General features: G+C 41.5%; 1 protein-coding gene across 2 annotated transcripts in view; it reads left to right on the top strand.

Moving 5' to 3' along the window:
• FHOD3 (formin homology 2 domain containing 3) overlaps positions 1-16,090 on the top strand; it is a 652,884-nt gene extending 636,794 nt beyond the window's left edge. For both annotated transcript variants that reach the window (XM_065398378.1, XM_065398377.1), the window contains one exon: positions 16,008-16,090. In XM_065398378.1, the coding sequence (XP_065254450.1) occupies positions 16,008-16,090 (83 nt within the window). The remainder of the gene's footprint in view (positions 1-16,007) is intronic.
• Positions 16,091-16,657: the final 567 nt, after the last annotated feature.

Below are 16,657 nucleotides of genomic sequence, written 5' to 3'. Positions count from 1 at the left end.
ATGAGCCACAGAACTGAATTACCCTGTCTCATCTCTAGAGATGGTCCCCCAAAGTCAGGGTTGAGGCACATTGCCATGGGAAGCTTGCACTGTTCCTTCCTCTGATGTGTCTGTTCTGCATGTAAATAAAGACTCCTGTCTGTAGGGTTCTCAATTCAGCATGTTCCACAAGCATTAAATAAAAACTGAGGGGTGGATATGTGCTATTTCCATTGTTTTAGACTGACAGCAGTTTTCTGTGTGAAAGGCTTTTTATAACATTATTTAGAGTTGTCCAACCCAGCAGGAAAATAGAAAATAATATAATTATGATTTTCTGGTTCTCCCCTAAGGTTGGGATGAACTTCAGAAATGATACCATAACAAACCGTGAATATGAGGGAAAATTGGAAATGGTGATGTTTTAAGAATCACTGTATGCGATAGTCCAAATTCCAGTGAACACAGTCCAGCTAGTAAGGAGGAAAACTGAGTTAGTTTTAGCAATTTGCAGAAAACTGTTATTGCAGACTTTGAAGCACTGGATTGTAAGGAATAAAAAATAGAAGTTGCAGAATGAGAAGGGGTCATGGAGATCTGAGAAAACTAGAGGAAGGAATGGAGGTATTTTGGTAGAGAAGGAAGTAGATGAAAGACGAGCATAAGATGAGAGATAAGGTGGATGAGGTAATATCTTTTATTAGACCAACTTCTGTTGGTGAGCGAGACAAGTTTTCGAGCCACACAGAGCTTTTCTTCCAGTGTGGCGCGTAAGCATGGGCGGCCGGTGACCCGGCCGCCTGGGAAGGCTAATCCCCAGCCCCTCCCCTTGTTCCCGAGGCCTCAACCCTCCCCTTCTGCCCCCCCCCACACCTCGCAGGAGCCCAAAGCATCCCCACTGCAGCCCCCCAGCGCCGGACAGCCGGGGTGGGGAGGCGAGGCCCCAACCCCGGTGCGCAGCAGCCTCAGCGCCCACAGTTCCTGGACGGCGCGGTCGCTGCACCCTCAGCCCCGGGGCTCTGGGCGGCCAGCCCTGGAGCACCGGGCAGACAGCATGGCCTACCACCAGGGGCCCCAAGTCCCTGCAGGAGGCACGCTGGCCTGGGGGCGGGGCCACAGTAGGCTGTTTGGAGTGGCACAGCTTCCCCTCGCCTATGATACCCGCCACCCATGAGTGTAAGGTGGACAGGGAGACTGACACTACACTGGCATGAGACCGAGTGAAAGAGAGAAGAAAGGGAACGAAGAGGTAAGGTACACACTTGAATATCCCAGCAGTAAATAAGGTACTCACACCATGGTGACCACACGAGGAATTTAACGTTGACTGCATCAAGTGTAAGAAAAGGGTTGCATGATCACTCCTGCTGCTTTGCGCACTGAGAATGCACACTGAAACTAGTGGTAAAAATTGATAGGATGAGAACTTCTATGTAAGAAATAAGAACAACTTGATGGTGGAAGAACCAGAGAAGAGGGCTGTGGATACATACAGTAGTACTGGAGATATCAAGGAGTCTTAGCCGGTATGAAAAGGCACTTTCATTGTTCTCCTTTTGATATTTGTTTACTTCAAAGATTCAGTGATGAATGCTCAATAAACAGGCACCTAGTTGCTGTATATAAAATCATTCACTCAGGGCTGTCGATCGCAGTACTCTTACTCATGTTGGAGTAGCACCTTGCTCTTGAGTAGTCCCGTTGAAATATGTGGGACTACTCAAGGAGTAAAGCACTACTCCACATGAGTAAGTGTATCAAAATCAAGCTGCAACTTAATAAACATGTATCAGGCCCAGCTGTTGACACCTAGAGAGCCAACCACTAACTCCAACATGTGCATAAAGGTATATGGAAATGAAGATCTAAATGTCAATGGATTAAACCAGCCAAACAAGGAATGCTTTGCGACTTCTGTGAGCAACCAAGGATGGGTTCTGACAGGCATCTTCGGAGAAGTTTCACGGCAAACCCCTACAAGTGCCCTGCCCAAATACAAATTGAACCACAGGGCAGCAAACAAAGTCAAATCCACTTGATCTCAATTGCCTTAGTGGAACACTGGGTGAAATTTGAACCTGCTAGAGCCTTAATCCTGGATTATTACGTCGTTATTGGCATTATCAGTGTTAATACCTTAAAGTGTATTTGTTGGCTCACTGAAAGTCCGCTCAGTGGGCAAAGAGATGGTCTCGCTGATTCACATATTTATATTGAGGAGCAGGTAAGCAGCCATATTCTGCATATGCTGATGTTTATCTAGCATGGAGATGGCAAAGGTGGGCAGGTTACTGGCTAGGCCCATTTTTGTGAGTTTAGATTTTCCCAGTTCAAATAACAACAGTGACAATTCCATTCAAAGACTTGTAAAACACACTTTTTCTAAAAGGCTTTCAGTGAAAATCCACCATAGAAACAAATCTTAAAAAATAAACCAAACAAATGCCGTTTTGAACATGGATCTTCGTCTGTATCATGTGTCTATATTATATTCCTTAATTTAGGGCCCAGTTTTTTTAAGTCTCTGCTGATTCTGCGGGGTACTTATTCATGAGTAGTTATATCAAGTTCTATGTAACATGAATAAGGACTGCAGAAGCAGGAAGTTTCACAACTAGATGCTTATTTAACGTTTATATCAAAACATTTGTTGTTTGTTTTTTGTTCATTTAAATTAAAATCTATTGTAGATTTGGGATAGGGGAAACTGGTTTGGATCAAATCAAAGTGACTCAAATTTTAGCCAACAGCTTGAATCAAACCACTGGACCCAAACTGCTTTTGATGTTTAAAAACCAAGTGTAATGAGCTGCCCTACTTTATCAGGTTTTGAAGCCCTGCAGGTTAACTAATGCTGATAGATTCTCATTCATTCTGTGACCCTCCTCGCTGTAGTATTTGACACCTCACAAACATTGTGTTTATCCTTATAACATCCTTCTGAGATAGGGAAGTCTTCTTATCCTCATTTTACAGATAGGAAACTGAAGCACAGAGACATTAAGAGACATGCAAAGCACATACAGGAAGTCCATGAAAGAAGTGGGAATTGAACTCAGATCTCCTGAGTCCTATCTCAGTGCCTTTTCTACAGAAATATCCCAGTGCAGGTCTTTCTTGTTAGACTCCACCCTGAATATAAACGAGGTGGGAATAGCATGCTAGGAAAGGGATCTAGGATGTAGGAAAGAATCCCATGAAGATCCAGCTCTGAAGAGGAAGTTTAGGCTGAGATTTCATGCAGTATTATTTTGGAATAACACATTTGCTAATCAAATAAACACTGGAAGGGGGGATGACTTTTTGACTCCTCGGGTGTATAATTTTTGTTTGGAGCTGGCTGGGAGCTCCATCAGCTTACACCTCAATTATTATTTTTTTCTTTATGTTTCATTTTCATATGTCTGTGCACTTATTTTTTCTGGCCAGAACCAGATACGAAAGTGCCAAAATGCTATAAAAGAGCCTGTTATCCAGATATTTATGGCCTGACTGAAAACAGGAATTAATGGAGATCATGCCGTTTTATGTCTTTCAATAAAAAAGACTATATAAACTCCAAAATCCCAAGCAATTTTGCTTAGAATTGATAACTAAGTCCACAATTGCTGGGTTCAGTAAAAAAGAAAGGAGTTGGGAAGAAGGAAGGACAAACTAATCAATCAGGTTACTTAATGCACACTTAGCAGCAATTAATTACAATTACAATAAGTAAATATTTCATAGATGTTATCCATTATCAAATGCTATTTGTCGTAGCAAAACATACTTAACCTAATACTTTCACAGAGTCAACATCAAGCTAATAAAAGTTTAAGTGAATGAAAAATAAAATGATGAAATAGCTAAAACTCTGGAATATGGGAGATTGAATTCAGTAGATGGTACAGACTCTTTATCAAATGAATAGTAGTTTTTCGATGTCTTCCAAAAAAATATGCTCTAGTTTGCCCATAAGTTATTGGTATCATTGTAGTAATTACTGGGTCTGATATCCCTGTGATATGCAGCAGGTCAGATTAGAGTATAGGAACTCTGGAATTGTTTTTCTGAGGTCTACTTAGTCCTGTCTCTGACAATGGCCAGTGCCACATGCTTCAGGATGTACAAACTCTACAATATGCAGATATAGGATAATCTGCTCCGCATATTAGGTCTCATCCTGATCTCTAATAGTTGGACATTGGTTTAGGGTTTTAAACATGAGATTTATTATCCCTTCCAAAAATTTTAGCATAATTATTATGATTGCTCTGAATATTCTTATCCATATAAATGTCCAGTCTCTTCTAGCCTTAAAATCTAGTAATAAAAAATACATTATAATAAAAAGATATGTTTTGTTTCTTCTAAAATGACTCCTAATTTAGCAGGATAGACTATAAATGCACTGACACCAGCCAAGTAGCTTCTGCTTTTAGTTCAGGGGTGAGCAAACTTTTTGGCCCAAGGGCCACATCGGGTTTCAAAACTGTATGGAGGACCGGGTAGGGAAGGCTGTGCCTCCCCAAACAGCCTGACCCCCTCCCCCTCCCACTTCCCACCCCCTGACTGCCCCCCTCAGAACTCCCAACCCATCCAAACCCTCACTGCTCCTTGTCCCCTGACCGTCCCCTCCCAGTACCCCCCCACAACCACCCCACCCCATATCCAACCCCCTGCTCCCTGACTGCCCCGACCCCTATCCACACCCCCGCCCCCTGACAGGTCCCCTGGGACTCCTACGCTTATCCAACCCCACCTGTTCCCCGTCCCCTGACCGCCCCCCCCCGAACCTCTGCCCTATCCAACTGCTCCCTGTCCCCTGACTGCCCCCCGCTCCACGCCCCCTTACCGTGCCGGAGCCAGCCACGCCGCCGTGCTGCCTGGCAGGAGCGGCGGGCCAGAGCGCTGGCAGCGTGGCAAGGTGAGGCTGTGGGGGGGGGGAGTAGCCTCCCCGACCGGGAGCTCAGGGGCCGGGCAGGACGGTCCCGCAGATGTGGCCCACAGGCTTTAGTTTGCCCACCTCTGTTTTAGTTCATCAAATGTATGCTGCACTACTGTTTGGCAAGGTCAGGGAACATGTGTCCTTTTCCCCAGAATGCATCATTTGCTTTTTTGGATTTGATGTTTTGTTCCAGAACATTCTCCTAGTCCCAAGACCTAGGAAGTGAAATGATTATAGTCCAACACAATTCAGTGAAAGCATTTTTCCCTCCAAGGCAAGAGGTTTTCTGAAAGCCTAGTTTAAAAGACTAGTAAACCTGTATTACTTGTAAGGGTAGCTGAAATTTATTTTCCAGCCAGAACTCCAGAACAACCTACATCCAGAGTTTCGTTTCAGTGCAGTGAGCTTCTTCCCTGGCACTAATTGCTTCTTTTTTTATGTTGTTCTCCATAACCTTAAGCTTTCTATGTGAAACAGCATTGTCTTTGACTCAATAAGCAGTCATATTTTAAATGACCTATTTCAGGTTTAGTCACTCCAGTCTGAACTGTCATGTCCTCATCTTTTATATCAGATGCTATATTGGTATGCATTGATGCCATGGCATCTGTTTGTTCAAAACTTGACGGCTGTGGGTTAACACAATAGCTGCAAAGAGTGTTTGAAGAGAAGACACTTTGTTGATCTGAGAAGTCAGTATTCTTAGAAATACTATCTGGCATTTATGCTTGTTTATTTCAGCTTGTGGAGAGAAGACAGGGAGGAATTGAACAATATATAGACGTTCACATACCCATGTATAGTATGTTACAGACCCAGGAGCACAGCAGGTTAAGTAGAGACGGATACACATTCAGGTTCTTCCTCCTGAAGTGACTCAGGTATCAGTAACTCTAGGTCTTGTGGTCCCCAAATCCCTCACTGTCCCAAGAAAACAGCAGCCACAAAGGAGATAGCAGCTGCCCAAATGAATGGTCTCCCATCACATTGGGGTTACTATCATCCAGCATGATCAGGTGCTGAAAGATTGTGAGTGGGACCTGGACAACCAGGAGTTTAGGCTGCTCAGTGGGAGAGACAGGTAGCCAAAGGTCATGGGGGCAGAAGTGGCCAATGCAGGCACTTCCACTACTACATTGCTAGTAGTAGATGACTTCTCTGGCCAATGCAAGCTCTTTTTCTGGTCTGTCCCTTAAGGTATGTCTACACTGCAATTAGACATCCATGACTGGCCCGTGCCATCTGACTAGGCCTAAGGAGCTGATTCATTCCAGTGTAGACATTTGGCATCGGGGTCCAGCCTGGGACCATCCCATCTTGCAGCGTCCTAGAGCCTGAGCTCCAACCCAAGCCTGAACATCTACACTGGAGATAAACAGCCCCTTAGCCCCAGTCAGATGGCATGGGCCAGCCATGGGTTTTTAATTTCAGTGTTGCCATACCCTTAGAATTCATGGGCATGAGGCAGAGTCCCAAAGAGGGGAGCCAGTAAAGGAGCTGTGTGATTTTAACCAGAATTTTGGGCAGGTAAAGCAAGTTTGAAGGCTGAGGGTGTAGTAGTGGGTTTTTTACAGTGGGTTTTAGCAGAGAAGTCATTTTGCTTCCCAGCGGGATCCCACAGTGTAACCAAAACATTACTGAATTTTTTGACTTGTCCCTGTGACTATAAGTGTAATACATAGTCTCCAATGAGTGCAGAAAGCAGACATAGGAAGGATCAAAGAATAGCTGATGAACTGAGACTTCCCAGGTGTTGCTAAATAAAGACCATCAGTGCTGGAGTGTCCTATATTTCTTGATTGAGTGATGCTGATTGGTTATATTGCAAGAACAAGCTGAAGGTGCTACGAGGAAGCTAGGATTTGGCAAGATAAGGGTGCATAGCAAACGTTAAGTGATAGAATTTGGATAATTCATATAGAATTATAGCTCTATAAAGGAGTGTTGGGAAGGTGATCTATTTATGGTTCCAGGTCATAAGTAAGTCAGTGTCATTTCTCGCTACAGAATCGTGGAAAGTAATACCGTGTAAGTAAGTCACAACAAAAGTTGATTTTGACATCTTTAGTTTACCTCTTCCAAGGGATAGAAATGGTTGATTCATTGTTGTCAGTTATTTATTTTGTTCTCAGTCGGCTAGGCAGAAGTCATTTCACTCACATTACCCTTTGTTTCCTCTTTAGTATATTTTAAAGATTTAAAGGTTTTTTTTCTTTTAATTCCTGGCATAGTGAGTACGGATATTGCTCTGGGTACTTGAAAAATAACGTATGGTCTGGTTGCACTGTGCTGGCCTTAAACATGCACTTTGTTTACTTTGGTTTCAATCCATCTTAATAAAGACTTCAGGTTTACACTAGGTCAGCTATATATGCCTGTATTTACATCATTCTTCCTTCCTTATAGGAGATGTCTTCCTTCCAGCATCTGAGTAAAGAAATCAGAAGCAGTGTGTTGTTGGCTTTCAAGATCAAACTGTTCTTGAGGAAAGGGCTTCAATTAAGAACCAGAAATAATAAGGAAGTTTAGAGTACAATAATAAAAGTGCAATCATGCATGGCTTTACTGAAGAGCAAGGTGATAGCCACAGTTGCCAAAAGGAGCCCTCTAATGCCCTGAAGAAATCTCACATGATCATTTTTGAGGGCAGGAATTCCAACTACATTCAAAATATTGAGATTGCATCTGTAGGGATGGCTCTGTTTGGAGATGCAAAACAAGTTCCCACAGCAGTTACCTTGCATTTTGCTTTGGCTCAAAGCAGGGCAGCACAAAGGGGGGAGGGAACCCCACCCACAGCACAAAGGGGGGGAATCTCACCCGTAATTGGATCCGAATTTCTCAAAGCAGAGTAACCCTTGAATAATCAGCATATGCACAAAAAACCATTTTGATCTCAATTGTTTTGAATCTATCTTGTTGGTTTACAGATCTGCTTTTTAATCTTCTTTATTCCCCAACAAAGACTCCAGTTGAGAGATTCAGACGTTATTAGGTTTAGATTCCAATTCCATAGAATTTATATGCTCAAAGATAATAGCCTCTCTTCTCCTCCTAGTCCTTTTTGAACACACACTTCTAAGTCTACAAGTCCTAGCTCTTGCCTCAGTGAAACACATCTATTACTAAATAATAAATTGCTTTAAAAATGGAACTTACAAGGTGTATGCCTAACACCTCTGCTAAATCCCCTTGCTTTTTCTACCCTTAATCCCCTACCTTGTTTGCCTATATATACATTGGCTATTTACAGTCTAATCTTGCAAATACATATTACTAAGTATAGTGCTTACTACTGTGAGCATTACATTCAGTACTCCCAGTACTACATGATAATATTTATGGCACGGGCCCCAATTCAGATTAGCATTTAGGCATGTGCTGTCCTGAACAGGGATGCGTTTCTGCCTCAGGACCATAGATTCTAAACTTTTCAAAACTGTATTCTTCTTCCATATCTATACAACAGTCTGAGTCACTATGGGCACTATATAGATCATGTTAATTAGTGGGGAAGATGCTGACACCTAAAAACATACCCAGCGATACAAGCCATTTTTAGTTAGTAATTAAAACAATAGGTTAAATATTAGGTAGAAACAAAAAAATCCTTTCCTTTATCCAAATTCTTCAGAATAATGTACCTATTGTTGTTCTCTAGAATGTAACCCACTTAAAGCTCAAACACATCTTAACTTTCTTTTATAAAGACAAATTTTATCCTTTTTTACTTTTGGCTTCCCCTTTATGTCATATAATAGCTAGTCTTACAATGGAGATGGCTCAATAGTCGAATTCTTTGTTAGGAGAGACTGGCACTATCTATGAAATTTGGTTGGGACAACTTCTGACACTGACTGAAAATGCTGCATATTTCAGTTGTCTGCACATTTTCAAAGTGGTACTGGATGAGATCCAGGAATTCACTCACAAATCCCATAAAGAAAAATTTCCGTACACACCACCACCATTTGGGCAATTTAGCCCTGCTCATGCTCAACAATGACATATGCCTCACTTAATGCAAGTTTAGCTTAATGCAGACTATAAGATATTGACATGAAAAATAGATCATCTAAGAAAACAATGGAAGAGGATGAGGAAGACAAAGAGTTTCTGAATTGAGCTTGACTGATGCCATAGCTTGACTGATGGGGGTAAAATCAGAGAGGACTTAAATGGCAGTGTGTGTAATATATTGGGTGTACATTGATTGGAAAGGGATTATCTAGATCATTTAAACACTGATCTGAACATTTTGTAGAAGATAAACCCCTTTGAAGTGTAAGTCAGATTGCACGAGGGCCAGCCCTCAGTCTCCTGCTGTTTATCATATTTGATAGACTACATTAGCAGGAAGATCCCAGTTGGAAAAAGTGAGAAGCTGCTATATGCAGTGTTGTTATGAATATGTTGGTCCCAGGATATTAGAGAGACAAGGTGGGTGGGGTAATATCTTTTACTGGACTAACTTCTATATTTAGACAATATAGTAATAAGGGTGTCCTCAAAAGAAGACCTAAAGGAAACAGTAATCCAGTGGTATGACCAGCTAAAATGGCATGGGATGGAAATGAACATGACTAAGACTGAGGTCATGTTGGTCAGAAGAGGTGCCACAAGGAAACTGGAGATAGAGATTAACGGAGTATGACCAAACCAGACCGACCAGTTCGAATACATTGGTGGCTGGGTTACGGAAGATGGCGAGCTTTAACGTGAGATACACTCAAGACTGGGGTGGGGGGAGCTGGAAGATTGTGGAATAACATCTCTAGGGTTGTGTATGACAAGCATATGCCACTGAGATTGAAAGCCCACCTGTCTGGAACAGTGGTGTGCCCCGCAATGCTGTATAGTGCAGAAACTTGGGGAGTAAAGAGATGGTATGTTCAACACCTACAGGTGTTTGAGATGGGATATCTTTGCGCAATAAAAAGAGAATCAAAGTGGATAAGGTAATATCTTTTATTGATATTCTGTTGGTGAGAGAGCCTTCTGTTGGTGACAGAGACAAGCTTTCAGGCTTACACAGAGCTCGTCAAGTCTAGGAAAGGTACTCAGACTGTCACAGCTAAAAGCACACAATAAAAAGTCACACAAAAAGAAAGATTGTGTAATGCAAGATTAGGATGGAAGTCGAAGTCCATAATGTGGCTGTTAAATTGAGGAAATGTGACTTAGTTGGTTGGGACACATAGAGAGGGTGAACAAAGAGGGTGCTAGAAAAGAGACCCTGAGGAAAGCCAAGGAAGTGATGGATGGATTGCATCAAAGAACATGTTAAGCAGACTGACCTCAGACAGATGAAGATGACACATGCTTGCACGATGACCCGACCCCAGATGATGGCATAAGGGGAAGAAGAAGAAGTTGATTAGAAAATAGGTGTGAGTGAATGGGGGAGGGGGAAGTAGGGAGGGAGTATTTAGCACGAAATGCAACTAAAGTACATAAGATAAAATAGGATAATGAGATTGCTTAGTCCCATATCCTCCTATAGGCTGCTTTTCCTACTAACCTTCCTGCTTCCCCCATAGGTAATTTACAGCATCTTAAACTTGTTTTCTGACAAGCTATCATCATCATTTACTTCACCGTTGAATTTGGCCCACAGACTTCCACAGAAGTTTTATTCATTTTCATTGTTTGCTAGGACACTTGTTGGGAATTACACCATTTCCATGATACACGCACCCTCAAAGCGGACAAAGTGCTCATATTTATGTAAAGGGATACTATTGCAATTCAAATGGTGCTTGCATGGAAATGGTGTACACCTACATGCCAAAAGCCATTGAAACTCATACCATATGTGGCGCCAACCTTGCTTTTTTTTTACTGCTCCTCACTTCTAGTGAAATCAGGGAGGCTAGCCGCCCTTTAAAAAACAACCTGTTTAGATTAATTATGTGCTGAGAAAAGGCTGTGCTTTGGGAATTCTTCTTGTATTTTAAATGTTCCCAGTTCTGTGAGAGCTGCTTCTCTTTTTAATTGTTTGACCCAGTGTGCTCAGATGAATTCACCAAGTTCATCATAGGCATGCTACGTTCTGCCAGAATATCAAATTAAGTTCTAGATTTCCTGATTGGTAAAGAATATCATCCCCTCCGACCCCCTAAAAACAACATTTGGTTTCTGGGTTATGAGATCTCAGCAGGACTTTCTTGTGACAAGAGTAAAAGTAATTTTCTTCCTGTTTTATGTTTTTATGTTTCTTTAGCCAATGTTTTAAAGATTGCTTAAAGAGCACAAAAGGTCATTAGAAAGCTTTATTTTTATTGTCATTGCCTCCAGAATGCATTCCATAACTCAGTTTAATGTGGGCTGCAGCAGGCCAAGAGTTTTACAAGCCAAGATATTATGTCTAGTCAAGTTAGTGACATGCCACAGAGTTCAGTGAAAAGAGAAGAATAAAGACCTAGTTTGAGTAGTGTAATGTTGCATTGAGTGTAAAACGTGGAAGGAAAAAACTCTCTCTCCAAGTCACTTCTACTAATGGATTGCATTCCTGCCCCAAGTTGGTAGGAGACCCCCGCCAAATGCAATCTCTGGAAGTGAAAAAGGCCTAGAATCATCTGCTTTATAGCCTGTTACAAGGAGATTCACCCACCCTCCAGTTCACAGGGAAAGTGCATATTCTACTGCACCCCTTTATAGAGTGCAGTTAGATTTCCCCTGTTTCAGCCCTCTCCAAGGGCCAATACAGAGGGGCCAGGGGAAAATGTGACAGGACTGTGGTATCCCCTCCTTTCTACCTCTCCTCACCCCTGGCGCTGTTTAAAGAGGCAGTCCCTGCTATTCCACAAGTGCAAGGGCTTAAATTCCACCTGACTTGTAAAGGGGCACACTACGGTGAGAGAGGCCTCCTTGAGCTCCATGTCCCCACAACACACACACACACGAGCCAGGTCTGGCTCTAGGTTATTTGTAACTAGAAGCTTTAACACTGAAAAGCACATATCTTCACAAGGGATCTCAAGCTCTCCCAATCCCGAGGCACGTTAGAAACAAATCATGTTCTTCTGCTCAGCAGCAAACCCTCTAAGTCTGCTACAATATGGGCATGCAAGGCCATAATGCATGGGAAATTGCTGTGTAAATTCAGAGTAGACACACTTCTATTTAGTAAGTTTGAGTGTTCCAGCAGGCGCACAATACCTCATGAAGTAGCATTTTCAGTGCTTGCCTAGATGGCTTATCTGTTGAACCTCTTTGCTTAGAGCCCGATTCTCTCCACAGGGGAGCTTTTCATTAGATTTACAGATTTAAAAATGTAATTTCATTACCCTTACCCTTCAAAGTCTGTCTTTGGAGCTGCTTTCTCCTGTCTAACTGCTTAAGTTAAAAGGTCCAGGCATTGGGATGTCTAAATCCAAGTTACCTTTCTGTGTTATAGCTGAGACCTGAGGTAGTTTAGCAAAATCCTACAGAACCCTACAAAACCCTTTTTGGTCAGATACTTCTACATGTGTCCAAGTACTGAATGAATGTTACTATTATTATTTATTTGAGCTCTGATAGCTCCTAAAGTCCCCAATTAAGGGTTGGGGCTCCATTGTGCCAGGCATTATACAGTCATAGGCTAGAAGACAGCCCCTGCTTGGAAGAGTTTAGATTAATTTTGTACATCACTTCGGATCATATAGCATCTAGGGGGGAGAGATAGCTCAGTGGTTTGAGCATTGGTCTGCTAAACCCAGTGTTGTGAGTTCAATCCTTCAAGGGGCCACTTTGGGATCTAGGGCAAAATCAGTACTTGGTCCTGCTAGTGAAGGCAGGGGGCTGGACTTGATAACCTTTCAAGGTCCCTTCCAGTTCTAGGAGATAGGATATCTCCATTAATTTAAAAATTTATTTAAATTTAGTGATGTCCTTGAATTGAGTCTCCAATAAATTCAGAACATGGCATATCTAAATGCCATACATAATGATGATTTTCACTTACAGTAATATCCTCAATTCTCTTTCACATTTTCTCATAATAGGCTTTTTCCTCCACAGTATTCTGACTCCTTATTAAGTACTTTGTATATAATTTCCCTAAAGACCAATTCATTATTACATCTGCATTTGGCATTCCCTTTACATTGGTTTGCATAGTGAAGTTGTAGGCCTGTAAGTAAAGTGGAAATGGGAATTCACCATCTTCTCTTTTTGTGTTCAGTTTAGGGTAAAGCCACATAGTTTTCTCCCTTCAAATTTTTTTCAGTTAGCCAGTTGTATATGTGGAATAGTAACTGTATTGACTTTTAAAGATCTATATAGACATAACTGAATTTGGTTTATTCTAGCTGTTTTTTGTGGATGAATATGGCCCCGTTATTACAGTGTCTGAGTGTCTACCAAGTATTTACAAATGGACATAACAATTGATCTCTCTGGCTTTACTTCAGCCTTGCCATCGTGTAAGAAAAAATAGCTTGCTTAGTTTAGAACGTTTTTCTTGTTTATGTTTGGATATGTTTGTGTGTGCGTGCATCTGTTGTGACATTTTTTGGAGGAAAAGCTAATTTGAAGAAATAAGGTTTGCATTAAGTTCTGGAAATGGTGTGGTCTTATTTCTTGTAGGAGTGAGTTCCACATTCTAGGTCCAGCTTCTGTGAAAATTCGGCCTCCTGTGCTCATGTGCCTCCCTCTAGAGGTCGACAGGTTCATTGCTCCAGTGGCATGTAGCTGGTTTTGGAGTTCAGGGTCACAGATGCAAAGATAACCTCGTAGGTAGCTAGAGCCAGTCTCATGGAGGGCCTTGAATATAACAGGACAGAGACTTTAAACTGGACTATCTATTCAGCAGGGAGCCAGTGCAGAGAGCAGAGCACTGGGGTGAACAGTACATGGCAACTGTGTAAATATCAAGCAGACATAATGCTGTATTTTGTGTCAGTTGAAGCTTTTGGGGGGGAGTGTAGTTTCATTTTAGATACTCAAGCCTTGAAGTCACAAGTGTGTGCATCATTGTGGCCATTTCTGATAGGTAGGGTTGAAATATTCTGGCAATTCACAGCTGGAAGTGCTTTTTTGTTGTTGTTGTTGTTGTTGTTGTCATGACTGTTGGGAATCTAATAGCTCTGAGAAGTCCCAAAGGACCTCCAAGTTAGGACTGATTCAATAATGTAAGGCAGGTGGTCTGGATAATGGGAGTGTTATTTGAAGCACTTTCCTGTTCCTACCAGCATCTTCTTAGTTTTGCCTAGGTTCAGCTTGAGCCCAGACCTCTCCATCCAGTGCAGATTTCACCGAAGCATTGATAAAGTTGGGAGATGGTGCTGATTTATATTTGATGCAAAGGAGGTATGGAGATGGGTATCATGCAACATTTCCTCACATTCTTTCAATGGCTTTGTATAGAAGTTAAATAATATAGGGGAGAGGAGTGAGCCTTGAAGAACTCCTCAAGTGAGGGATTCAGAGGTGAAGGAACAATTGTATGTGTGACATTCCCAATTCACTTATTTGTCCCAGATAACAGAAGAGAGAAGTTTAGCTATTAAATGTAGATCATGCTTTTCCCCATATTCGTGACAGGGTGACAGTGACATTATTTTCCTCTTTCTTATCTCATTTGTTTTCCATAACAATCCATTCAGTCCTTTCACTCCTGCTAGACCCATGTCTATGACCAGTCAGTTTCAGTAACTTGGAGTGACTCTCCAGTGAGTTGAAGCTCTTAATTATGGTGCATAAAAACAATGTTGGAAGCCAAAGAGTTCTTAACCATGCTCTGTAATTCCTTTCTCCAGAGCTGTGTCTCTTATACTGGCTCTCTTCACTGTTATAGAGCTCTGAATATTTTTACGCTGCATAAATTATAGTTTGGACTTTGGATGTACAATAAATGCATTAATGTGCATTCTGCACGTCTGCCTAGACAACAAACTATTGGAGTGAGCAGTCAGTCCATAGGCCTCCCCATCCCACCCTGAAACAAGGTGTGTTCACCTGCAGCCCCTAGTGACAAAAATTCTAGGGAAGTGCACAGTCACAAATTCCATTTGCTATAAAAGAAATGGCAAACTCTTCTTTAAGGGCTTGTCTACATGGTGCAGTGATGCACAACGGGGTGTGAATTCTGAAGCACACCACAATGCTACTCGCTAACTGGCCTATGTAAACCCTGTTGGCACACAGTAACAGTTCCCTAGTGCACATTATAACAGTCTGGTTCAACAGTACTGTGTTAATGCCCATTAGGGAACTTTTAGTGCGCATCAGCCAGGTCTACACAGGCAAGTTAATGTGCAAGATGTTCGTGCACTTTAGAATTCACACCCCACTGGTGCACATTATCATACCATGTAGACAAACCCTGAGTCTGTGAAGCAGAAATAAATTTAAAATGTAAGTTTCATGTGTCAAATTATACTTATTTGTGCAGCTGTTAATATTATTGTACAGATAATATATAGTACAGATTTTCCAGACACATCACAGAAAAATAAAAAGCCAAGGTCTCAACCCCTGTAAATTAGCTATAAACCATTACTGACTATATATGATGTGGAAATGGGGAGGAGGAGTGTGGAGTAAGGGGGCACAGCAGAAAACAAGGGGAAAGAAAATCTGGTTTTGGAGCATTATTTATAAGGATTCTGATTACTTGTAATGTTGTGGTTACTTTTGGTTCTTTTTCACTTTTATGTTATTAGAGGATCAAAGAAATAGCAATTAAAACACCATATGGAAAAGTCTCATAGAATTAATAGGGACAAAACAAATAGGGTTCTATAAAAAGTTCTCTAAAAACCTATATGAGAATGCTTATTCCTTCTGTGGAATGTAAAAAAACATTTGATATAAATCTAAAGAAAGTTGATTTCCTTAAGTTCTGTAGGATTTTACTTAAGAAAACAAGACTTGAAAAAACTTGTTTTGAATCTATAGATAGATGTTATAGAAAGATTTTCACAGCTGCTGGGTACCTTATGGTCCCATTGAGCTGCCAGATAAGAGAGCTCAGCTGTTCTGAAACTCAGGCCGTAAAGACAGAGCTGCTGTTTGTTTGATGCTGTTTTTGTGTTAGAATATATATTGCAACTGATAGTCCTGTATATAGCTCCTAATTGTTCTTTGCTTCCCTTTGGATTTTGTGACTGTACAGTAAGAAGAACACTAAAGAGTGGACTGACACCAGAAGAAGCCAAAGCACTGGGCCTCATCAGCACCTCTGAGATGCAGGTGTGAAATCCTCAAAGGTGGCTACAAGCAAAACCATCATCGGTGATACACGGGCTGACAACCATTCAGTGTGGCATTGTTCTACCAGCCTCATCTGCTGCTCCTGACATCCCGTCCTCTGTTAGTTTAATTTTGATAAGATATATAACAGAAAAAACAAAAAGGGCTAAAGAAGGGTGTGTCACAGCTCAGCACTAAAACCTGACAGATACAAAAAGGAGTGTTTGAGTATTTCTAGGTGAAAGCTTATAGCTTGTTCTCTCATGATGCATTGATGTTGGTATTAGGGGACTCTCCTGAGTATTCTTTTATTGTGTGAGCTATGTTTACGTTGGCTTTTCTTGTGGCCTGTTTTAGTAATTGTAAAGCATGGCATTTTGTCAGTGCAAGGAACAGTCCTTAAAGAGGCAAAATCACTTCTGTTACAGTTACTATGATCTTCCTAAGATTGTTTTATTGGACAGACATACACAAATCTGTACAACCCTATTTTTATCTCACCACCAAAGAATGTAAAAATGTATGTGTACTTATGTATATGTACAGTATGGATGTGTGTGTATGTACAACATA

This window comes from Emys orbicularis, chromosome 2, assembly GCF_028017835.1.
Source record: "Emys orbicularis isolate rEmyOrb1 chromosome 2, rEmyOrb1.hap1, whole genome shotgun sequence".
Taxonomy (NCBI): Eukaryota; Metazoa; Chordata; order Testudines; family Emydidae; genus Emys; species Emys orbicularis.
This window is presented reverse-complemented; position numbering and strand designations above follow the sequence as displayed.